Genomic DNA, 25,865 nt, shown 5'->3' on the forward strand with positions numbered 1-25,865 from the left:
AGAAGCGACGAGAAAATAAACTTGGCGGATCACCATATTTAATGTACTAACAATACGCACGCTGTACTAGGTTCTGCTAGATGTAATAATGAGTAGTTCTCACACACACCCAGACCGTATACGCTTTTTTACCATACCTGCAGGATACGGCGATTAGCGTTGTACGTACTCCCATTTCACTCTCTCGTATACCCGAATGTGTACATACGCATCTACCCATGCATAAACTGGCATCTGTACACGCATCGGTTGAATAATGATGATAATGATGGAAAAAAATTTGAGGAGTACGGGGCGGTTGGATTACTCCTTGCCTTCCCTTTGTCCCTAATTACGCCCTCGGGATTGGCTCCATCAGGCACGGCGGTGGGCTCAAAATAATAGGGCTCGAGAAAGTACGGGGGAAGGAGAAAGAGGGAAGAAAAACGAATACAACACCGAACCGAACCATGAAAATAAATGGAGGGGGGGGGGGGGTGGGGGCAGAAAAAAAAAGAAAAATAAAAATACCAACCACAGAAAGAAAGAAAGAAAATAAATCTCCTCCTCTATGCAACAGCGGAAAAAAGAGATCGGTTCTGGGAGCCGGCGGGACTCGCCACCGCTGAACCATAAGCCCATTGTTGAACCGTCGAACGCCGCCGCGATTCACGAGTAAATCCGAACTTAACCGAAGGCGAAGAGTTCTCCTCGTTTCTCGAGGGCCTCGCGTGTTGAGAGATGCATGAAAATTCTCTCTCTCAAGTATATTTCACGCCGCGCGCGCATCGCCGCCAGTCTGAAGTGAGCTTCGAAGCGCGACGGTTGCGTCCGTCGGTCGCTCCCTGCATCGCTCAAAACAAAACGCTTGCATTTTAAAACCCACCTTGACATTGTTCGCTAAAGAAAAAAAAAAATACAAAGGAAAATGTCTTTACCTTGTGAAGAAAAACAAATAACAACGATTCGCTTGTACGTTTGAATTTTAAGTATTGCCAATAACCGGCGGAAATATACGGACTATAATACTGCATAGTTGTAAGGTGTTCTCGGTACGTGAAAAAGGGACGACTAAGCCTTGTGTGCAGGGGTTTACATCTCGTCTTTTGCATATTTTTTATTTTTTTTTTGATATCTACCTCTTATCGATCAAGTGCTGTGCGGGACGTGTGTTGTGTGAAGTTTTTTTCCTTTCTCAATATAGAACAAAAACGATGAATCGAATGAAGGAAAGTCACAGACACAGATTTCTTTGAAAGTGGAATCGATAGGCAGAGAAATAAAAGAAAATCGGAACGAAGAAAACTCTGGGAATGTTTTGAGGAACGTTGAACAAAATAGCGTCGAATCGTCGTCGATCAACATCGATCTACCTACGTAATATATCTATTCGAATATCCAAGTTGGTGGGGAAAGTTTACCCCGCGTTTCATCGATCGATCCGCCGATTGGAATATATTTATACGTATATACATATACATTAAACCTAAGCGATGATCAGATCGTGGAGTAAGTTGATACTCACCTCGACGTTTCTCGGCTTGGTCACAGCCTGGGGTATCAACCATGCTGGACTTTCGGGAACGAATGCCAAGTGCGAAAAACTGGGCGTCTCGATGTGTCGTGGTCTCGGTTACAATCTGACCGCTATGCCGAACTTCATGGGTCACGAGGATCAGATTCTAGCCGAAAGAGGGGTAAGTGCAAGCCGATGCCATGTATATGTATACGGAATTCCACACGTGATCGTATAAGTGTCGGTTTAACCCTTGCAGTCCTTCATTTCTCGACTCAATATTTTGGGCCTGAATCTTGTTACTCGGTGGTTTCTGGGGTCGCTGATCGCAACGAGGATGAAGTTAGCCACGTTACTGTAACGACGCGTGTTTAGGAAAAATCGCCACTTTGCACATTTAGGAATATCCGAAATTTAGTAAATCGGTACGAAAAGAGTATAGTATTATTTTGAAAAGTCAACTTCGTGAAAGTCATTCTAATATCGCCCGATAATTACGGCTTTTTTTACCCTAAGTTGTCGTTACGTTAACGTTACCAACTTCAGCCTTATGCTGATCACGAATCTGAGGTGAGAATTTGATTATTTCTAAATCGAAGATTGCGGATTTAAAATCGAAATTCTATGATTCTGGCCGAAACTTGTTTGTTACTCGGGGATTTTTGGGGTTATGCGAACTAACCGAGATCGTTCGAAGATGTAAATAAACTGTGATGAGGCTAGTACATGGAAATTTTTGAGGTGAGACGCTGGGTATCCCAGGTTAATATCGTTGACAGAATGAGAGAAGGAGAGAGAGGGAGGGAGAATAATATAGAAAATCGTCCCTTAGCGCGAACATTAGAACGATCACGCGAGTGCAAATTGTATGCGCAACGTGAATTAATCGGAAGGAGGCCGAAGCTCGCAGCTAAACGTTCTAATGTTCGTTCGAACAAGGCAGTCAAGTCCTAAAATGAAAATTTTGTGAAACACCCCGAAGCCTCCAGCCAACACTTTTAGGAATTATGAGGATAAAACGGAACTGCATTTTTTTATTTTCAAAAAGTTTGACACGATTGGCCGCTAACTCTGGCTGCTAGGTTCAGCTTCATTTAGTCAAAACCGACGGCGGGAAACATGCACCGAGATATCTAAGCGGACGATCAATCAGCTGCTACTGTCATGACGTTAATCTCTGTAAACGCAGCCAGCCCAGCCGCACCACGCGTTTTGTCAACGGTTTACGCGTTATTATACGTACGATACCTGTTAATATGTGTTGTACATGTGCCTGGTTTCGTATATTTTACGTATGTACAATGTAGGTACAGACCCTATGCCTTACGCCTTATGCCTCAGTTTCTGACCGCATGTCCGGGTACAATAATTTCAGAACCTGCGTAGTATGAGTTTATACAGGGTGAGCCAAATTTAAACAAAAAATGGGACCGTTTCGAATCGTGAATAAAATCTAAACGTGTTGACCGATTTTCAAAAACTTTATTTTTCTCGAAAGTAGAAGAACGAATATTTTATTTAGCGTTTGAAAATATGGAATATCTTCATTCGTCGTTGAGATACACGCTCTTGAGAAACAGATTTTAAAAAAGTCTCTGGCAGACTGAAACATAACTTGAAATCGAAATTAAGTCGAACGTCCTTTAATATTAATTTTTTTCAGTCTCCCAGCGTTTTTTTCAAACCCCCATTTTCAAGAGCGTGAAACTCAGCAGCGAATAAAGATTTTTCAAATTTTCAAATGCTACACGAAAGACTCGACCTTCCAGTTTCAAGCAAAATGAAGTTTTCGAAAATTGGTCAACGCGTTCGGATTTGATTCACGTTTCAAGTCGGTCCAATTTTTTTTGCCCACCCTGTGTATATATATATGGAATATTGTATACGTACATATAAATGTACGTATATACTGGCACTGCTTGCACCCTGCATCATTCGTCTCTGTTACTCTCGTGTTAACTACGATGAAAAGTATGTACTCCTCGCACGATAAACCCGAAGCTGCAAGAAGCTATAACGATTCGACTGCATAGATGCTCAGCCTGTAGCGGCATGAACTAGGATCCTGTCTGCCTTATACATAAACATGGCTTAAATGATGTAAAAAGTCGTTTAAACGTGCGGTGTAATGGCATGGCGGGTATGGCTGTCTGGTAAAAAGTTGACCAAAGAAAGAGGAGGAGGTGAAGCCTCCGATCCCCGGGGCCGGTTTTCGCTTTTCTACGCTGGGGAAGTACCTTACAGGTATGTTCCCGTAAGATTTTCTCCGAGACGCGGGAGAGCGTGACATCTCCCAAGAATTCGGTCTTAATCTTTTTTTTTCTACTTATCCATCTCGCACAAAGGAGTGAAACGTAAAGATTACTTATTCTCGTTATCCGCGCATCATCGTTACGATGATCTCGTCTTTGACATGATTGAACTTCTCGCACTATGTAGAATTTATCCCCCCCTCTGCCGGGGCCTGAAAATACGTCCGCGCCTAATAAAAGCACGTATGTAACCCCGGTGTAATGTTTGTTTGCCGAAGTGGCGCTGAGAGAGCGAGGCGAGGCGACGGAACGCCGCAGTGTTTAACTCCAACTAAGCGTTCGCTTTTGACGAGCCGCTAGAGACGAGGAATTTGTTATCTCGGAACTGAAAAAGAGAGAAGGAGAAGAAAAATTCAGAGAGAGAGAGAGAGAGAGAGAATGAGAGTGACGCTGTAAGAGGAAAAGGAAGAGAGGGGGTGAAGTCGAAAGTTGAACTGTTTCAAAAGTACAGCATATATATATATCCTGACTACATATTTAACTCAGGACGGACGCGACGGTTGCACAAGTTGAAGCTTATGATTAACGATAAAACATTCCAAGTTCTCGTATTTTTTCCTCGTTTGTGTACGAAAATTCTTAATAAATTGTAAAATCATTTACTGCGGACATTACATATGTATCTGGAATATCGAATATTGAAATCAGGCACGTATGGCGGTGAGGATGCAGGGGGAAAAGTTGTAACTGTATTAATCCTTTGAGTCACAAATTATTGTGCCGAGTCAATTTTTATAACAAGATAGTATTTGAAGGTTATCGGGGTCGCTGATTACGAATCCGAAGTCAGATTTCAAAAATACAATACGGTGGATCCAATATCGAGGAGTAAAACTTCTTTGATCGAATACGGTGAAAAAACTTGGTGCAGGGGTTTTCGGGATCTGTGATAAAACCGCAAAGAAACATGTTTTCAAATTTCTTTAAATATACAAAAATTGGATGTACAATAGTTGGTAAGAATAGTTACCACTGTGACTGAAAGGGTTAATTATACACGCCGCTGTCCTCGTTCAAAAAATTGTACACATATCGTATCTGTATACCATTTGAAAAATGGACGAGGCAGAGAAAGAGAGATGTAAAGAAACTACGGAACAATAAATAATACAAAAACAAAAACGATCGACCTGAGATTTATACGAAGCGACTACAGGTATGGGCTTCTAATTATGTCCCCTGCGGAGATCCGATCTATTCATGCACACCTCGTATCTATGCACGTTCGTGCGTGTTGGTTCATATCTATACCTACGCATATTGTGCGCCGCACACATGCCTCTGAGCACGCGGAAGAAAGGCGATATTACGAGAGGCTGCACATGCGGGAAGAACGATAGCCGGCTTGTAGAAGCGTGTAGACGTTGTTAGATGCATACGTGTAACGCACACATCTATAAACTAGGTATACAGAATTAGCCCCCATAACGGCTAATGAACTTACATCGTCTCGCCGTTACTTGTTTTTTCTTTCTCTTCTCTGTTAATGTATCGAGTTCTTTTTTTTCTGTTTCTTTTTCTCCATCTTTTTGTTTTTTTCAAATCGCACGATCCCAAAGACGTTAAATTCTTGTACCGCATCTTGTACAACTTGCATGTGTATGTATATAGATGTATTGTAGGTAATGTAGGAAAGTCCATGCGAAATCAGCCAACGTTTGATCCTCACCAATTCTGATTAAGTTTACAAAAAATTTCCGCAATTGTCCGAACTCGGAACAATAGAAAAACAAACTTTGCCCAATATAGGCCCGGTCTTGAAATGTTTGGAAAAGAAAAGACTGTTTTGAGAATGTTGAAAAATGTCCATTTCAAAATTCACTCTCAACATTTATATAGGAATAATTAAACAGTTGCATAAAAAATGTGAAAAAATTGACGGTACTCTTTCAGAGTCGGGAGAATTGGAGAAAAATAAATTGGAAGGAAATTAAAAATGGCGAGGGTCAGACGTTGGTTGAGTTCGCGTGCATTTCCTGCGTATGCCGGAGTACAGATGTTGCGGGTTTTACACTCGCTTGGAAAAAGACAGAAAATTACGGATGTTAGAAATTATTTTCAAACGCCCGTCGAACGCGATGCCGGAGTAACCAGAGTGCGCCTGTGATATAAATATAGAATACGCGTACAGGTGTGTAGTGAATGTGGGTAGGTGCGTGTGCGCCATTATAGCTCGCTTAGCGTCGTGCATATAGTGTATGTAACGCGATAAGATGAAAGGCGCCGCGTGAGGTTTTATTCTGTAAATCATATATAGAAACCTATACCCGTATAGAGTATATTTTTCCTTTTTTATTATTATTCTCTCCTCTCTCTCTCACACTTTACGATAAAACCTCGCCTCCTGATAACGATTGGCCATTGACAGGAGTTTCGTTGTATTATGAGTGTACAGTTTTATAACACAGATATATAATATCTATATATTCGTGTATAGTATTATACAGTGTCATATTTTCAAAGGAATTTAACCGCGGCTTCAAACCGTTGTAATTTATCCTTTTTTCTTTTTTATTCTCGTTCAATCGTAACACGTTTTTCAATATCCACGTATTCTGTAAATTACGTAGACACAGTTATAATTATGTAATGTATTGTTTGTTTGGCGATTGTCAATTCGATAGAAAATAGACGAGGTTTAAACTTATTTATTATTTCTGCCATTTCGTTAAATCTTTTCTCAACTCTCTATCTTCCTTTTTTACGCTTATTTTTACTTTTATTTTGAGGGAAGAGACAAGGAGACAGTGAAGTAGTTTAATTTTCTCTCCTTTGAAGTCTGGCGCGAGCTGCGCGCGCGTCTCGGCTTAAGTTAGCGGGCGAGAGTGACTGCAGTTTCATTATGCTGGCGAGGAAAAGAGTCCGGAATGAGAATACGAGAGAAGCTAGAGAAGGAAGCGGCAAGAGGAGCACCCTTTCTCTCCTTATCCTCCTTCTCTCGTATCCGCATTCACTTTTGAACACGACATCAAAGACCGACACTGAATAAACAGCCGGGAAACGCGAAGAGGCTGATGGTGCTGCTGCTGCTGCTCTAAGCGTGCGTCGGATGATGAGGAGGAAGGGTTCAGGAGGGTTTGGCTTTTTGGTAAACCTTCAGCTTCTCCACCTTCGAATCATCGCCTCTCTTCCCGCAGCCTCTTGTCTTTTGGTAAAACAACTCTTAACTTCACCGGTAAGGCAGTGCAAGAAACAAGCTGCTGCTGCTGCTGCTGACGCTGATGGGAGAGAATCTCTCCGATCTCGTATACCAACACTGAAGCCACTATATCTACATTGGTCGCCTAGCATGGGCGGTGGATTTATGTACATTATGTACAACGAGTCTTTAAATAGCATCCCTCATCCTCGTATTAGGCGGTGCTTAGACATGTATCCATCCAAACTCTTTTGTGTGTACACTCTATGTTGGACTTTTTTCTTTCCATTTCGATGCTTAAATCGAATTGGGTAGAGATACCGTATATACTTACATATTATGAGGAATTCCACGCGAACACGACTTTACGTGACATGTCGAAGATGGCAACGTTATCGTAACGATTCATGCTCAGGAAAAAAACAGTTATTTCGCGACTTTTCAAATATTTATAAATAATTAACCGGTTGAAAAAATTGAAGGTACTGTGTTAGAGTTGGGACAGTTGCAGAAAATATTTTTATCAAAATCAAAATCAGCAGGTGACGGTCGGACATTGGTCAGGTTCGCATGGAATTCCCCATACACACACACTGTACACGTTGCGCACAAGTGCATCTGTAGTATTACCATAATAAAGTCGGCGTTATGCCTTTATAATACGCGTGTTCTTCTCGGAAGTTGCAAACTTTTTTTATTTATTTTTTTTTTATTTTGCTAATTTCCTTTTTTTCTTGCCCTTTAATATGCACGCACGCATATTCTTTTAACGCGAAGCGTGCTGCGCAGCCGGGATAAAGCCACCAAAATAGCGAGTGAAGATCTCAAGAGATGAGTTACGACCGGGAACCGGGAACCGTGCCATGCCGCAGCGTGCCTGCTTTTAACTCTTTATGTACACGTATATAACTCGACCTCCTGCCGCATGGACCGAGGGATTCTACTACGCTCGATGTATGTAGGTACCATTTGCTGTGCTGCAGGTTGTTACGCGTATACGCACTTGTTTTTCTCCACCGTAGAAGATACGATGATATCACTGCATACGTCATGGTTCAAAGACTTGTACCAACAATGTACTTCCACATCGTATTCCGTTGTTATTCTTACTTTTTTTTTTATAATGCAAAATTTGTTAATATTTTGAAGACTCGACTACTTCAATCTGCAAAATAGTAATCCCCCCTTCCCAATGTCTCTCTCGTTAAGCGAACGTTACTGAATTGAGCCTCACGTTACATTCTAGGGTATAAAATACAATCACACAATCGCACAATCTAAGTTGTCGAATAAGGGTAGTCGTAAAAAAGAGAGAAAAAATATCGTTGAATATTTACACGTTTTTTTTTTTTTTTTTACTTCCATTTGCAAACGTACGAATACAACAACGACGCGTAGTGAGGTTGATGACTCTAGTTAGGTTATTATACACAGATACAGTCTCGCGTATTTTATGTTAAACCACTAATCCCCAATGAATGCTGGATGGTGTTGAGCAAGCGCAGCCAGAGTTCGTCCCTCGTGCTGCATCTGTGTATTTCTGATCCACGTATTATACGGCTGTAATCTGTAGATGCATAGGTGTGCAGATGTGGAGGTTGCTGCCGGTGCCAAGGCATGTCTCTTTGAGAGAGATAGAGAGTGAGAGAGAGAGAGAGGTTGAACGGCTCAAAGGGGCCGCCGCTTTTAATGTTATTACGATAATAAAACTGAGGGAGTGAGAGTAACTCCCTCCCGCTCTTCGATCCCTTATCTACCCCTCACCTACTTCCCTTCCTCCTCCTTTGCTTTTCCTCCTCCACCTTCCCTTGTACTCAAGCGCCATAAATACCTCACTCGCGACTCAGCCTCGGTCCCTTATATATATCCTCGCTACTCGCTGCACTCACCTCAAGCGTTCTCAGATTATACATACCTATCCAGAGATGAGGTGAGTTTGTGTGCGTGTGCGTGTGTGTGTGTGTGTGTCGTACGCAGATTATTGTACGATATAAACCAGCATAGGTATCGGAATGTTGTACCGTGTCTGTAATATTAGGTATATGAGTGAGTCGAGATTCGTGACCCGTCGGGAAAGGTCGAAAGAAGGAAAAATTTTATTTATTTATAAAAATTGATGACACACCTTTTATTTTCTCTTCTGATCATCCCCGACTAATTTAATCCTCGGTAATATCACAGTATAAAATAATATGAAAAAAGGGAAAATGATTGAAGCTCAACGCACATGTTACACATTAGCGGAAACGTCACGTGGGTTAATTGATAAATATAAAAACATATATATATATATATATATATATATATACAGTAGAGGCTCTCCACACGTGCGACACGAATAGCTTGTTCACGCGTTACGTGCATACACGGTACAGGCCTGTAATTACCAATTCAGCCGACCGGCGCGAGCATGTTGTATTATTCAGTAATGAACCAAACGGATGGAAACCGAGCGCGGGCGTCGATTTATACAGATTACTTTACATGTCTGCGTAGTGCATGCGTGCGACGCATACCAGCTATACCAACGTTGATGGGAATTGAAGGCGCTTTAATGACCGCGCGGCTTCTGATGATATGCGCCGACGCCGCCAACCTCGTCAAGTCCACGATATCGCGGATTACGTCGAGGCGCATCCCGCGCGGCCTGCGGATCATGGATACACGCTGCAATGATCGAGGCCGCCGGCGAGCACCACGTACGTGACTGCACGTTCACCGACTGCAGATGTGTGTGTACCTGTGTAAATCTGTATCTATCTTATCTCGGGCGGTATAAAATCGTCAAACGATCGTGACCAATCTTCTAATGCCGTTCTCGTGTCGGAAAGATGAAATAGAAGAAAAGCAGGTTTGAATCGGTGTATGCTTTGTACGGTCTAAAGGGCAGAGGCGGTCGCAATATTAATTGAAATACTTGGAAGTGTGCGAAGCACGAAATTCAGGTTAGGCTTGCGTATGAGAGATAAAAAAAAAAAAACCACATTTCTTATTCTAGCGTGTATGCATTTACAAAGATTAGGAAGTTGAGGTAATTTGACAGCGCTATTATTCCTACATTCTTGCGATGCTTATGGGAAAAAGGACGAGGTGAGGTTTCGTATGTAAATGGATACTTATACACCGCAAATTTCACACTTAACTTAAAAAATGTCACTTCACCATGTGACAATATATAGTGTATAATTAAGCTAAAAACAGTAACTATTCTTACTAACATAGTCTCTGTTTCTAGTTAGAATGTCTTCTGAAACATTTTGTAATTATTATAGCCTGATGATGGTCGGCGGGGCCCGGCCGAAATGTCGCAAACGCGAACATGTTTGTTTGCCTAACAATTAAACAAATTTATATACCTGACCGGATTTCGACTAAAACCTTCTTCATTCTTCTATATGTATATGTATACATATATTTATATAGTTATATAGCTATAGGTATGCGTACGTATTACGCCGGGTGGCCGACGGCGGTCTCGCGCGCTATCGTCATGAAAGGATGCCGCTATCGATACGTGTTGTTTTTATTTTTCCTTTCTTCCTTTCCTTTTTCTCTTCCCTGCTTCATCTTTGTTGCGTTTCTTTCTTGTATTTTCTTTTTCAACGAATCGACGGCTCAGCGCGAAACGATTAACCCTTGCATATACCTTGTACAGTTGGATGTTCACGTATATCACACACGTACAGATGTATGTTAGGTATGTATCCATCTATCTACACCTATAGCTGCAATACGGTAGATTTACTTCTAGTACACCTCAACCACACACACCGTCGAGAAAGTCGCAATAGGTAAAAATCCTAGAGTACCTGCATGTATGCATGTCACGATGTACGTTATACAGACGCCTATGTAACCTACGTTATATGTATAACATTTTTGACTCCGAGTTCGGTAATTGAAATTTATAAGGCTCTTGTTGATTTTGTCAGTTTAATTATTGTTATTACACATTTATTATTATTAATAACGTATGTATGATATTATATTAAATAAAGCAATGACGATAATAATTATGTACTATATAACCGTAGAAAAGGGGACAAATGAATAAGTAAATGAATAACTTAGAACACTGTATAATGCATGTTGCGGATGGTTTTTAATCCGTCTCTCAAAGATTACAAATACCTCATAACTTGACCATGAAACACGCTCTCCGCGTCTTTTAATGCGACCAGGTAGAAGGGAGAGTTTACACCCTGTAATTTTTTTAACCTTCTCGGAATATATAGAGTATAATATCAAGTTTATGGCTATAGATGAGAACCTAAGTGTAAATGTTATATTACGCGTAGGTATAATATTCGTCCATATATAATTGTAACGAGACGGTAGGTTGTTATATGGCGCCGAGTCGATCTTCGAAAATCATCCATCTATACTAGATGTAACTTACACGTGCGAAGATTGCGCTTCTGACAATGATACGAAAAGTGTTTATAAAGTAGGTACTGATTTAGTGAGATATCGCAATGGGAACCAGTCCAATAGAAGAGGCGGTATTATTGATATTTCTTACATCAGGTCCAAGTATGAGAAAATACGATACGAAAGAAAACACTCTGTAAGGATTATAACACAGTGGTAATTCCGCGACTGAGTTTAAAACTTTGCAGAGCACGCAAGAACTACACATACGTACGTACGTTAAACATGTATTATACATGTACAATTTTACGTTCTTACAGGAGACAAGAAAAGAGAGAACGATGATGATGATGATAATAATAACAACAATAATGAGAATAAAAAGAGAAGACTCCGCGAGGCAGTGCAGCGGCACGGCAGAAAGACAGGCATCCCGTTGTCTCCGTGAGAGGAGAGAGAGGCTGCAGCGAAGCCGCGGCGGGCAGGTCGCTTGTCAGTCAGTCGGTTTTTAGAACGCGATAAAATGCTCCTTTCCTCCGGACGAACGCCGACGCCGATCGAGCAGCAGCAGCAGCAGCAACAGCAGCAGCGGCGGCGGTTCACTTCGGTCCGCGGTATCTCGCAGGCGATGCCCCATGCCCCAAAGAAACGAAACGGGGGAATAACGAACGAATGGGGAACGGCGGAACTCTGGGCTTCTAGTCCAGAAACCGGTTCCGTACCTGATCCTCGACGCGCTCTCTTGCAACGCAAGGATGCGCCTGCGCGTGTTAGTGCGCGCTTAGATTCAAGAGGCGTAGTCGCGCTGCAGACTTTGGACGAAGAGATGCTCTCCTCCTTCCTACGATGATTTCCTCGTGCCTGGAAACTGCTCTTCCCTGCTGCTGCTGCCGCCGCTGCTCCTTCCCTTCTTCCGTCTTCTCCACCCTACGCTATACCCTTGCGAGACATCACTCGGGTGCACCGCCGTCGTTTTCTGTCGCTTCTACTTCTTCTTCTTGTTCTTGTTGTTCTTCTTTTAGTTCCTCGTTCCATTACCCTCTCTCGGATCGTTTGTACAGGTTTCCCGCTTCTCCTGTTCCGTACCGAGATATCCATGGATCTTTAATAGCTATTTCGACGATCTCTCGCGAAGAGGGTAGAAAATGATCTTTGAACTTGTGATTTTTCATTAAACACTTTCGCGTTTGTATCTTATCGATGGAGGTAACAAAATAACGCAATTAGGATATCGTAAAAGATGAAAAACGGACGTGTATCGTTATACGGTTTGCATAATGAAGTAATTTAAGGAGAGAAGTCGTATGAGAATAAAAGGCTGGTGCGTGATTGCGCCACAAATGACATGGAAATTAAATAATTCTACCTTGCATGCAATAACTGTATAACGTCTGTTAATTCGTTCCTAGAAGATTCCGAAATAGGGAAATTGGATTATTACCATCGCAAACACACATGTAGTCGTGCACCAATTCCAGGCTGTAGAGGTGCAGGAAGAGGAACTCGCTGAGCGTAGTCTTTGCGTCTTCTATAGCATAACGGCGGAGAGAGGATTGAGGGGGAAGGAAAGGGAGGAAGTTAGGCCTTTCGGGCCTCGCGCGTACCACGTAATTTGGAGGGTATAATTTGGAAGCGGCCGCCGAGATCGTAATGGGCGAATCTGTAAGGCCCCTCGGAGGTTTCGGGCCCCGACGAGTTGTCGGGGCTCGCGCGAGGCGGGAAGAATGGGCGGGATAATTATAGGATGCCGGACTCATTATCTTAGCCATCTTTTTTAGCCTTCCTCCTCCTCCTCCGCCTCCTCCTTCTTCTTTTTCTTCTTCTTCTTCTTCATTCCAATGTCTCGAGATATATAAGCGTTGCGTTTCATTTGATTTCCTTTTATTTTTAGTTCATCCCGCGCTTGAAATTATACTTGCACTTTTACTTTGAGAATTTAGGCAACGGCGGCAAAATTCTTACAATACTGTCTCTAATTTCTCATTCCTATTCCCTGCAATGTAATTCATCCATGTCCACTTTGTGTTTCAGCTAACCGCGTTAATGCCCTTAGTTCACTACAACTGCTCTCGTCATCTCAAGTTCTTCCTGTGCTCGGTATTCGCTCCAGTTTGTTCGGAGCACATAGCGATGCAGATACCAGCCTGCAAGCCACTCTGTCTCTCCGTTCGTAGAGATTGCGAGCCCGCGTTGTCCAGCCTCAATCTTCCCTGGCCGCATATGCTCGATTGCGAAAGATTTCCCGACGGTATGGCTGCACTCTGTTAAATTTTCAATCTATAAAATATCGTCTCAGATATGGATGCGATGGGAAAATTTTACAACTTTCGTCAACCTTTACTGACATCGATTTTCTCCTACAGGGAAAACCGTCACGCTCTGCGTGCAGCCAGTTGCGGAGGAGATTTTACAGCCGGCTGATCAAGTGCCGGCATCGATACCGTCTCTCCAGCCATCGATCCAGCAGCAGATTCCGCAGCAGTGGCCCGTCGTGCAGTCGGTACAAACAGCTCAGCCCATAATACCGGTTCGAGGTAACAACCTGCACCATCATCGATGCCCGCCTCACTTCGTTCAAACGCCTGACGTAGAAACGGTAACTATTTTTTACTACCAGACCAAGTGAGGTCACGACGATGAATTATTTTTTCACAGATGACACTTGGAAACCACGCTACGACTGTAAAACGTGACGTAATTAATTCATTCATTAATTTCAGATAACCTGCGCGCCTAGATGCGGTTCCGACGTTTACTTCAGATCGGAGGACAAGAAGTTTGCCGAACGATGGATGATCGGATGGGCATGGCTCTGTTTTCTGTCGACCCTTTTCACCCTCCTAACGTTCTGGGTCGAACCGTCTAGATTCCGCTACCCGGAACGGCCAATAGTGTTTCTGGCTCTCTGTTACAACCTACTTTCGGTTGCTTACACGATTCGCGGCGCGGTTGGTCCGGAAAATTTGAGCTGCGCCACTCAGGAGAACGGACCCAGCTACGTTCCGGTATTTTACCCCATTTATTTATTTATGTGTGTTGTCTTCATGCTCTTGCAAACGAAAAAGAAATGAATCTCTCCATACTATAAAATTTACGAATGCTTTTGATATTTCTCTAGTAATTATCGTTTACGATTGGGTTGATCAAACAATGATTCTTGCCATTTAACAGGTTCACGACGGGCTGCGAAGCATTCCTTGCACGCTTTGGTGGCTCGCTAGGCATTACTTGGCCCTTGCGAGCAGTGCCTGGTGGGCTGTTTTGTGCGGATGCTGGTTACTCAGCGCGAGAAACGAGTGGAGCAGCGAGGCCCTTCACAACATCGCGCCGTACCTTCATGCAACGGCCTGGGGAATCCCCGCGCTCCTTACGGGAGGTGAGTGCAGCAATGAATCTGCTCTTGAGGTAGTTGGGCAGTAATTTGGGAAATTTTTACTTCGCATGAGTTTTAGTTATACAATTTTTTGAATAATTTTAAACAATCCTGTGAAGTTTGAAAATGATTTACCGTTTTAGATACTGATTTATTTTCTATTTTTTATTCCAAATCTGAGCTACTTGATACTATGTAGATAAGAACTGGGGAATAAACCTGATCATTTCGAGTTGGGTGGCTTAGAATAAAATATCGAAAGCATGGAAGAAAATATTGGGTAATTTCTGTTAAATTTATCCGTCATTTAATAGTTAAAAACATAATCAAACAAAAATACTATTGCGATTTTGGTTAAGTTGTATATTTGGCAATGCCGCAAGTATGCAAGTACACGCGGTATTCAAATTATTTCCTGCTGCTTACAAATGGTATGGCCAAAACAGTTTTTTGTTTTTATTCTTCTTCTACTTATTTTTTTTTCTTGCGAATTTCCCCTTGAATCGTAGCCGATCTGACATTTTGATTTGTTTGATTTGACCTGTTAACCAGGTTATAACACAGGAAAATCACACGACGTTCCCAAATGAACTTTTTTATTACTTGAGGAATACAGTATTCAAGATTGTCCGTCGGATGGCCTTACTGTCGGGACCCAACTACCTTAAGTTGGAGAACAAAAAACGCGATAAATAACTCTGGACGATTCTCCCGTGACATTCAATAATTATCTTATTACAGGTAGTTTGCTGTCGCGGAGCGTAGCTGCCGATGAGCTTACCGGGCTCTGTCAAATATCCGACGAATCCGCACTTTGGCTCGAGGTTTTACCCCACGCGACGCTCCTTCTCCTTGGTTGCATATTTGCAAGCATCGCCGGAGCGGCCCTTGTCCGAGTGAGACGCGCCGTTCGACTTGCCGGAAGAAGCGCGACAAAATTGGAGCGGCTTATGACCCGTCTGGGGATATTTGCGCTCCTCTACGCGCTTCCGGCGCTGGGAGGCCTCGCCTGCGTCCTTCACGAGTCGTCGGTCAGGCCGAGTTGGCGAACACTTGCTCTGCTGACCGCTCTTGACTGCAGAGTCACGCAAAACTGCTCTCCAGGTCCAAGTTACAGAGCTGCTGGTCTGGAGGTCGTCTTCTTGAGATTGTTTCTCTCTCTCGTAGTCGGCGTCACTTCCGGGATGTGGGTCTGGTCGGGAAAGACCTGCAGAGCTTGGAGCAGGCTGCTCGCCGCGCCCAGCAAACCGCTTAGGCCACCCGAAGTTATGCAACCCCTTGGTTACAACATGTTTCAAGGATACAAACCTGACAGTGGCAACACGGCGTAGATACGCAAGTGCGTTCGATGTTGGTCATATTGCGGTTGTTTTATTATTCGCGTCACGCGATGGTGAACCGTTTGTGAACATTCTTTGACATTCGATCAATTGATATAGTTCTGTGTATATTTATTTATATCTACTATGTGTTATGGATATTACAGTGGACACATTACTGTACCTTATTTATGACGAGCAAGATTGAGCCCTGCAAATGAACATTACGAATGGAAACAGAGAGCACGAATATGTCAAAATACCGTATTGCTCCGAATGTATGTCAAGGCTATTTGTCATTGACAGCAACTGTCAACATCGCATCCGTCTTATACGCGGACCCATATTATGTTCGGGCAACTTAGAAACACACCCTAAAATACTGTCTAAAAATTAGAGGTTGACTTACACTCGGAATAAGACGGTAGTTTTGTCTAGTTCTATCGCGTACATTTAATATTATTATTATTCTACAGCCAACGATATTTTTTGTATATACCTTGTATAAAGTGTAAATAAAAAATCTCATTTTTTTTTGTAAGCTATGATGCACGATTTATTCCATGGTGATCCGTAATACGTTTCCTTGGATATTAATGGGTATCACGGAACAATTCTGTGGTGGGTTTGACTTCTGGTAAAAACCAATGACAATAAGCCACTTTCGTAACTAGTGTTACAATTTGTAGACTGTCAGTACGCTTGATATACAAGACGTGAACATTAGAATAGTTTTATAGTCATTGTCACACATGAGTAGACTCAAAGCGCAGTCTGTAAAGCTCAGATATTTAACGGACCACGTATAACACTTCAACCTCATCTGGTTGAGATCTCCTCGGTTGACGTTTTCTGATAAGCTAAATACGACTGGATGCTTCAAATGCTTTAAAATGAATTACAGAGTTCATTCGCCGCGTGCATTTTTGGGGAAGATTTTCGCGATTCTGAAAAGTGCTGGAATAAATTCTTTCATGCACTATTCCGACTTAATTTTGCGAGAGAAATCGATTGGGCGCAGTCCCAATACGCTGCGATCGACGCATCAAAAGTTACAGCCAAAAAACGAGAACCTGAGTTTTCGACATTTTTCAGCAGGTGCTTTTTTCCTCGTATCTTCTCTCCCGTTGATCCCACGCTCCTTGTGCTGCGTTTTCTGAATTCCTTGGGGTCCAATTGGTCGGGAAAAAGTCATACGAATCAATTCTGAGACGAAAAATTTTTTGGTCAAAAAAAAAAGGAAGGTTAGCCCCTTTGTATTTTTGGCAAAAATTTTCGCGATTTTCTAAAGTGCTGGAATAAATTAATTGTGGCACTATTCCCACGTAATTTTGCGAGAGAAATCGATTGGGCGCAGTCCCAATACGCTGCGATCAACGCATCGAAAGTTACAGCCAATAAACGGAAACCTGAATTTTCGACATTTTTCAGCAGGTGCTTTTTTCCTCGTATCTTCTCTCACGTTGATCCCACGCTCCTTTTGCTGCGTTTTCTGAGTTCCTTGGGGTCCAATTGGTCGGGAAAGAGTCATACGAATCAATTCTGAGACGAAAAATTTTTTGGTCAAAAAAAAAGGAAGGTTAACCCCTTTGTATTTTCGGCGAAAATTTTCGCGATTTTCAAAAGTGCTGGAATAAATTGATTGTGGCACTATTCCGACGTAATTTTGCGAGAGAAATCGATTGGGCGCAGTCCCAATACGCTGCGATCAACGCATCGAAAGTTACAGCCAAAAAACGAAAACCCGAATTTTCGACATTTTTCAGCAGGTGCTTTTTTCCTCGTATCTTCTCTCCCGTTGATCCCACGCTCCTTTTGCTGCGTTTTCTGAGTTCCTTGGGGTCCAATTGGTCGTGAAAGAGTCATACCAATCAATTCTGAGACGAAAAATTTTTTGGTCAAAAAAAAAGGAAGGCTAACCCCTTTGTATTTTCGGCGAAAATTTTCGCGATTTTCAAAAGTGCTGGAATAAATAATTGTGGCACTATTCCGACGTAATTTTGCGAGAGAAATCGATTGGGCGCAGTCCCAATACGCTGCGATCAACGCATCGAAAGTTACAGCCAAAAAACGGAAACCTGAATTTTCGACATTTTTCAGCAGGTGCTTTTTTCCTCGTATCTTCTCTCCCGTTGATCCCACGCTCCTTTTGCTGCGTTTTCTGAGTTCCTTGGGGTCCAATTGGTCGGGAAAGAGTCATACGAATCAATTCTGAGACGAAAAATTTTTTGGTCAAAAAAAAAGGAAGGTTAACCCCTTTGTATTTTCGGCGAAAATTTTCGCGATTTTCAAAAGTGCTGGAATAAATTAATTGTGGCACCATTCCGACGTAATTTTGCGAGAGAAATCGATTGGGCGCAGTCCCAATACGCTGCGATCAACGCATCGAAAGTTACAGCCAAAAACGAAAACCCGAATTTTCGACATTTTTCAGCAGGTGCTTTTTTCCTCGTATCTTCTCTCCCGTTGATCCCACGCTCCTTTTGCTGCGTTTTCTGAGTTCCTTGGGGTCCAATTGGTCGTGAAAGAGTCATACCAATCAATTCTGAGACGAAAAATTTTTTGGTCAAAAAAAAAGGAAGGCTAACCCCTTTGTATTTTCGGCGAAAATTTTCGCGATTTTCAAAAGTGCTGGAATAAATAATTGTGGCACTATTCCGACGTAATTTTGCGAGAGAAATCGATTGGGCGCAGTCCCAATACGCTGCGATCAACGCATCGAAAGTTACAGCCAAAAAACGAAAACCTGAATTTTCGACATTTTTCAGCAGGTGCTTTTTTCCTCGTATCTTCTCTCCCGTTGATCCCACGCTCCTTTTGCTGCGTTTTCTGAGTTCCTTGGGGTCCAATTGGTCGGGAAAGAGTCATACGAATCAATTCTGAGACTAAAAATTTTTTGGTCAAAAAAAAAGGAAGGCTAACCCCTTTCTATTTTCGGCGAAAATTTTCGCGATTTTCAAAAGTGCTGGAATAAATTAATTGTGGCACCATTCCGACGTAATTTTGCGAGAGAAATCGATTGGGCGCAGTCCCAATACGCTGCGATCAACGCATCGAAAGTTACAGCCAAAAAACGAAAACCTGAATTTTCGACATTTTTCAGCAGGTGCTTTTTTCCTTGTATCTTCTCTCCCGTTGATCCCACGCTCGTTTTGCTGCGTTTTCTGAGTTCCTAAGGGTCCAATCGGTCGGGAAAGAGTCATACGAATCAATTCTGAGACGAAAAATTTTTTGGTCAAAAAAAAAGGAAGGCTAACCCCTTTGTATTTTCGGCGAAAATTTTCGCGATTTTCAAAAGTGCTGGAATAAATAATTGTGGCACTATTCCGACGTAATTTTGCGAGAGAAATCGATTGGGCGCAGTCCCAATACGCTGCGATCAACGCATCGAAAGTTACAGCCAAAAACGAAAACCCGAATTTTCGACATTTTTCAGCAGGTGCTTTTTTCCTCGTATCTTCTCTCCCGTTGATCCCACGCTCCTTTTGCTGCGTTTTCTGAGTTCCTTGGGGTCCAATTGGTCGTGAAAGAGTCATACCAATCAATTCTGAGACGAAAAATTTTTTGGTCAAAAAAAAAGGAAGGCTAACCCCTTTGTATTTTCGGCGAAAATTTTCGCGATTTTCAAAAGTGCTGGAATAAATAATTGTGGCACTATTCCGACGTAATTTTGCGAGAGAAATCGATTGGGCGCAGTCCCAATACGCTGCGATCAACGCATCGAAAGTTACAGCCAAAAAACGAAAACCTGAATTTTCGACATTTTTCAGCAGGTGCTTTTTTCCTCGTATCTTCTCTCCCGTTGATCCCACGCTCCTTTTGCTGCGTTTTCTGAGTTCCTTGGGGTCCAATTGGTCGGGAAAGAGTCATACGAATCAATTCTGAGACTAAAAATTTTTTGGTCAAAAAAAAAGGAAGGCTAACCCCTTTCTATTTTCGGCGAAAATTTTCGCGATTTTCAAAAGTGCTGGAATAAATTAATTGTGGCACCATTCCGACGTAATTTTGCGAGAGAAATCGATTGGGCGCAGTCCCAATACGCTGCGATCAACGCATCGAAAGTTACAGCCAAAAAACGAAAACCTGAATTTTCGACATTTTTCAGCAGGTGCTTTTTTCCTTGTATCTTCTCTCCCGTTGATCCCACGCTCGTTTTGCTGCGTTTTCTGAGTTCCTAAGGGTCCAATCGGTCGGGAAAGAGTCATACGAATCAATTCTGAGACGAAAAATTTTTTGGTCAAAAAAAAAGGAAGGCTAACCCCTTTGTATTTTCGGCGAAAATTTTCGCGATTTTCAAAAGTGCTGGAATAAATAATTGTGGCACTATTCCGACGTAATTTTGCGAGAGAAATCGATTGGGCGCAGTCCCAATACGCTGCGATCAACGCATCGAAAGTTACAGCCAAAAAACGAAAACCTGAATTTTCGACATTTTTCAGCAGGTGCTTTTTTCCTCGTATCTTCTCTCCCGTTGATCCCACGCTCCTTTTGCTGCGTTTTCTGAGTTCCTTGGGGTCCAATTGGTCGGGAAAGAGTCATACGAATCAATTCTGAGACTAAAAATTTTTTGGTCAAAAAAAAAGGAAGGTTAACCCCTTTGTATTTTCGGCGAAAATTTTCGCGATTTTCAAAAGTGCTGGAATAAATTGATTGTGGCACTATTCCGACGTAATTTTGCGAGAGAAATCGATTGGGCGCAGTCCCAATACGCTGCGATCAACGCATCGAAAGTTACAGCCAAAAAACGAAAACCCGAATTTTCGACATTTTTCAGCAGGTGCTTTTTTCCTCGTATCTTCTCTCCCGTTGATCCCACGCTCCTTTTGCTGCGTTTTCTGAGTTCCTTGGGGTCCAATTGGTCGTGAAAGAGTCATACCAATCAATTCTGAGACGAAAAATTTTTTGGTCAAAAAAAAAGGAAGGCTAACCCCTTTGTATTTTCGGCGAAAATTTTCGCGATTTTCAAAAGTGCTGGAATAAATAATTGTGGCACTATTCCGACGTAATTTTGCGAGAGAAATCGATTGGGCGCAGTCCCAATACGCTGCGATCAACGCATCGAAAGTTACAGCCAAAAAACGAAAACCTGAATTTTCGACATTTTTCAGCAGGTGCTTTTTTCCTCGTATCTTCTCTCCCGTTGATCCCACGCTCCTTTTGCTGCGTTTTCTGAGTTCCTTGGGGTCCAATTGGTCGGGAAAGAGTCATACGAATCAATTCTGAGACTAAAAATTTTTTGGTCAAAAAAAAAGGAAGGCTAACCCCTTTGTATTTTCGGCGAAAATTTTCGCGATTTTCAAAAGTGCTGGAATAAATTAATTGTGGCACTATTCCGACGTAATTTTGCGAGAGAAATCGATTGGGCGCAGTCCCAATACGCTGCGATCAACGCATCGAAAGTTACAGCCAAAAAACGAAAACCTGAATTTCCGACATTTTTCAGCAGGTGCTTTTTTCCTCGTATCTTCTCTCCCGTTGATCCCACGCTCGTTTTGCTGCGTTTTCTGAGTTCCTTGGGGTCCAATTGGTCGTGAAAGAGTCATACCAATCAATTCTGAGACGAAAAATTTTTTGGTCAAAAAAAAAGGAAGGTTAACCCCTTTGTATTTTCGGCGAAAATTTTCGCGATTTTCAAAAGTGCTGGAATAAATTGATTGTGGCACTATTCCGACGTAATTTTGCGAGAGAAATCGATTGGGCGCAGTCCCAATACGCTGCGATCAACGCATCGAAAGTTACAGCCAAAAAACGAAAACCCGAATTTTCGACATTTTTCAGCAGGTGCTTTTTTCCTCGTATCTTCTCTCCCGTTGATCCCACGCTCCTTTTGCTGCGTTTTCTGAGTTCCTTGGGGTCCAATTGGTCGGGAAAGAGTCATACGAATCAATTCTGAGACTAAAAATTTTTTGGTCAAAAAAAAAGGAAGGCTAACCCCTTTCTATTTTCGGCGAAAATTTTCGCGATTTTCAAAAGTGCTGGAATAAATTAATTGTGGCACCATTCCGACGTAATTTTGCGAGAGAAATCGATTGGGCGCAGTCCCAATACGCTGCGATCAACGCATCGAAAGTTACAGCCAAAAAACGAAAACCTGAATTTTCGACATTTTTCAGCAGGTGCTTTTTTCCTTGTATCTTCTCTCCCGTTGATCCCACGCTCGTTTTGCTGCGTTTTCTGAGTTCCTAAGGGTCCAATCGGTCGGGAAAGAGTCATACGAATCAATTCTGAGACGAAAAATTTTTTGGTCAAAAAAAAAGGAAGGCTAACCCCTTTGTATTTTCGGCGAAAATTTTCGCGATTTTCAAAAGTGCTGGAATAAATAATTGTGGCACTATTCCGACGTAATTTTGCGAGAGAAATCGATTGGGCGCAGTCCCAATACGCTGCGATCAACGCATCGAAAGTTACAGCCAAAAAACGAAAACCTGAATTTTCGACATTTTTCAGCAGGTGCTTTTTTCCTCGTATCTTCTCTCCCGTTGATCCCACGCTCCTTTTGCTGCGTTTTCTGAGTTCCTTGGGGTCCAATTGGTCGGGAAAGAGTCATACGAATCAATTCTGAGACTAAAAATTTTTTGGTCAAAAAAAAAGGAAGGCTAACCCCTTTGTATTTTCGGCGAAAATTTTCGCGATTTTCAAAAGTGCTGGAATAAATTAATTGTGGCACCAGTCCGAGGTAATTTTGCGAGAGAAATCGATTGGGCGCAGTCCCAATACGCTGCGATCAACGCATCGAAAGTTACAGCCAAAAAACGAAAACCTGAATTTTCGACATTTTTCAGCAGGTGCTTTTTTCCTCGTATCTTCTCTCCCGTTGATCCCACGCTCGTTTTGCTGCGTTTTCTGAGTTCCTAAGGGTCCAATTGGTCGGGAAAGAGTCATACGAATCAATTCTAAGACGAAAAATTTTTTGGTCAAAAAAAAAGGAAGGTTAACCCCTTTGTATTTTCGGCAAAAATTTTCGCGATTTTCAAAAGTGCTGGAATAAATTGATTGTGGCACTATTCCGACGTAATTTTGCGAGAGAAATCGATTGGGCGCAGTCCCAATACGCTGCGATCAACGCATCGAAAGTTACAGCCAAAAAACGAAAACCTGAATTTTCGACATTTTTCAGCAGGTGCTTTTTTCCTCGTATCTTCTCTCCCGTTGATCCCACGCTCCTTTTGCTGCGTTTTCTGAGTTCCTTGGGGTCCAATTGGTCGGGAAAGAGTCATACGAATCAATTCTGAGACGAAAAATTTTTTGGTCAAAAAAAAAGGAAGGTTAACCCCTTTGTATTTTCGGCGAAAATTTTCGCGATTTTCAAAAGTGCTGGAATAAATTGATTGTGGCACTATTCCGACGTAATTTTGCGAGAGAAATCGATTGGGCGCAGTCCCAATACGCTGCGATCAACGCATCGAAAGTTACAGCCAAAAAACGAAAACCTGAATTTTCGACATTTTTCAGCAGGTGCTTTTTTCCTCGTATCTTCTCTCCCGTTGATCCCACGCTCCTTTTGCTGCGTTTTCTGAGTTCCTTGGGGTCCAATTGGTCGGGAAAGAGTCATACGAATCAATTCTGAGACTAAAAATTTTTTGGTCAAAAAAAAAGGAAGGCTAACCCCTTTGTATTTTCGGCGAAAATTTTCGCGATTTTCAAAAGTGCTGGAATAAATAATTGTGGCACTATTCCGACGTAATTTTGCGAGAGAAATCGATTGGGCGCAGTCCCAATACGCTGCGATCAACGCATCGAAAGTTACAGCCAAAAAAGAAAACCTGAATTTCCGACATTTTTCAGCAGGTGCTTTTTTCCTCGTATCTTCTCTCCCGTTGATCCCACGCTCCTTTTGCTGCGTTTTCTGAGTTCCTTGGGGTCCAATTGGTCGGGAAAGAGTCATACGAATCAATTCTGAGACGAAAAATATTTTGGTCAAAAAAAAAGGAAGGTTAACCCCTTTGTATTTTCGGCGAAAATTTTCGCGATTTTCAAAAGTGCTGGAATAAATTAATTGTGGCACTATTCCGACGTAATTTTGCGAGAGAAATCGATTGGGCGCAGTCCCAATACGCTGCGATCAACGCATCGAAAGTTACAGCCAAAAAACGAAAACCTGAATTTTCGACATTTTTCAGCAGGTGCTTTTTTCCTCGTAACTTCTTTCCCGTTGATCCCACGCTCGTTTTGCTGCGTTTTCTGAGTTCCTTGGGGTCCAATTGGTCGGGAAAGAGTCATACGAATCAATTCTGAGACTAAAAATTTTTTGGTCAAAAAAAAAGGAAGGTTAACCCCTTTGTATTTTCGGCGAAAATTTTCGCGATTTTCAAAAGTGCTGGAATAAATTAATTGTGGCACTATTCCCACGTAATTTTGCGAGAGAAATCGATTGGGCGCAGTCCCAATACGCTGCGATCAACGCATCGAAAGTTACAGCCAAAAAACGAAAACCCGAATTTTCGACATTTTTCAGCAGGTGCTTTTTGCCTCGTATCTTCTCTTTCGTTGATCCCACGCTCCTTTTGCTGCGTTTTTCGAGTTCCTTGGGGTCCAATTTGTCGGGAAAGAGTCATACGAATCAATTCTGAGACGAAAAATTTTTTGCCAAAAAAAAAGGAAGGTTAACCCCTTTGTATTTTCGGCGAAAATTTTCGCGATTTTCAAAAGTGCTGGAATAAATTAATTGTGGCACTATTCCGACGTAATTTTGCGAGAGAAATCGATTGGGCGCAGGCCCAATACGCTGCGATCAACGCATCGAAAGTTACAACCAAAAAACGAAAACCTGAATTTCCGACATTTTTCAGCAGGTGCTTTTTTCCTCGTATCTTCTCTCCCGTTGATCCCACGCTCCTTCTGCTGCGTTTTTAGAGTTTTTAGGGGTCCAATTGGTCGGGAAAGAGTCATACGAATCAATTCTGAGACGAAAAATTTTTTGGTCAAAAAAAAAGGATGGTTAACCCCTTTGTATTTTCGACGAAAATTTTCGCGATTTTCAAAAGTGCTGGAATAAATTAATTGTGGCACTATTCCGACGTAATCTTGCGAGAGAAATCGATTGGGCGCAGTCCCAATACGCTGCGATCAACGCATCGAAAGTTACAGCCAAAAAACGGAAACCTGAATTTTCGACATTTTTCAGCAGGTGCTTTTTTCCTCGTATCTTCTCTCCCGTTGATCCCACGCTCCTTTTGCTGCGTTTTCTGAGTTCCTTGGGGTCCAATTGGTCGGGAAAGAGTCATACGAATCAATTCTGAGACGAAAAATTTTTTGGTCAAAAAAAAAGGAAGGTTAACCCCTTTGTATTTTCGGCGAAAATTTTCGCGATTTTCAAAAGTGCTGGAATAAATTGATTGTGGCACTATTCCGACGTAATTTTGCGAGAGAAATCGATTGGGCGCAGTCCCAATACGCTGCGATCAACGCATCGAAAGTTACAGCCAAAAAACGAAAACCTGAATTTTCGACATTTTTCAGCAGGTGCTTTTTTCCTCGTATCTTCTCTCCCGTTGATCCCACGCTCCTTTTGCTGCGTTTTCTGAGTTCCTTGGGGTCCAATTGGTCGGGAAAGAGTCATACGAATCAATTCTGAGACGAAAAATTTTTTGGTCAAAAAAAAAGGAAGGTTAACCCCTTTGTATTTTCGGCGAAAATTTTCGCGATTTTCAAAAGTGCTGGAATAAATTAATTGTGGCACCATTCCGACGTAATTTTGCGAGAGAAATCGATTGGGCGCAGTCCCAATACGCTGCGATCAACGCATCGAAAGTTACAGCCAAAAAACGAAAACCTGAATTTCCGACATTTTTCAGCAGGTGCTTTTTTCCTCGTATCTTCTCTCCCGTTGATCCCACGCTCGTTTTGCTGCGTTTTC

The 25,865-nt window shown here is 42.3% G+C and overlaps 1 protein-coding gene and 1 long non-coding RNA gene across 6 annotated transcripts; both read left to right on the plus strand.

The window, feature by feature from the left end:
* The first annotated feature begins 789 nt into the window (after nt 1-789).
* Nucleotides 790-16,550, plus strand: LOC124214554 (frizzled-9-like). 5 transcript variants are annotated; one of them, XM_069134511.1, is made up of 8 exons: nt 790-1,444; nt 1,531-1,676; nt 11,638-11,813; nt 13,349-13,565; nt 13,681-13,913; nt 14,038-14,322; nt 14,489-14,693; nt 15,432-16,550. In XM_069134511.1, exons 4-8 carry the CDS (start codon nt 13,361-13,363, stop codon nt 16,019-16,021), a joined length of 1,518 nt encoding a protein of 505 aa, XP_068990612.1. In that variant the 5' UTR covers nt 790-1,444; nt 1,531-1,676; nt 11,638-11,813; nt 13,349-13,360; the 3' UTR covers nt 16,022-16,550. The 5 variants fall into 5 exon arrangements, with proteins under 5 accessions (XP_068990612.1, XP_068990611.1, XP_046472898.1 ...); XM_069134510.1 differs by lacking the exon at nt 11,638-11,813; XM_046616942.1 differs by lacking the exon at nt 11,638-11,813 and having other exon boundaries at nt 790-1,356.
* LOC138190667 (uncharacterized) lies at nt 8,361-9,988 on the plus strand. The gene is made up of 2 exons (XR_011176689.1): nt 8,361-8,876; nt 9,443-9,988. It is a non-coding gene; the product is annotated as an uncharacterized lncRNA (long non-coding RNA).
* Nucleotides 16,551-25,865: the final 9,315 nt, after the last annotated feature.

The sequence above is a fragment of the Neodiprion pinetum genome, chromosome 3 (genome assembly GCF_021155775.2).
Source record: "Neodiprion pinetum isolate iyNeoPine1 chromosome 3, iyNeoPine1.2, whole genome shotgun sequence".
In the NCBI taxonomy this organism is placed as follows: Eukaryota; Metazoa; Arthropoda; class Insecta; order Hymenoptera; family Diprionidae; genus Neodiprion; species Neodiprion pinetum.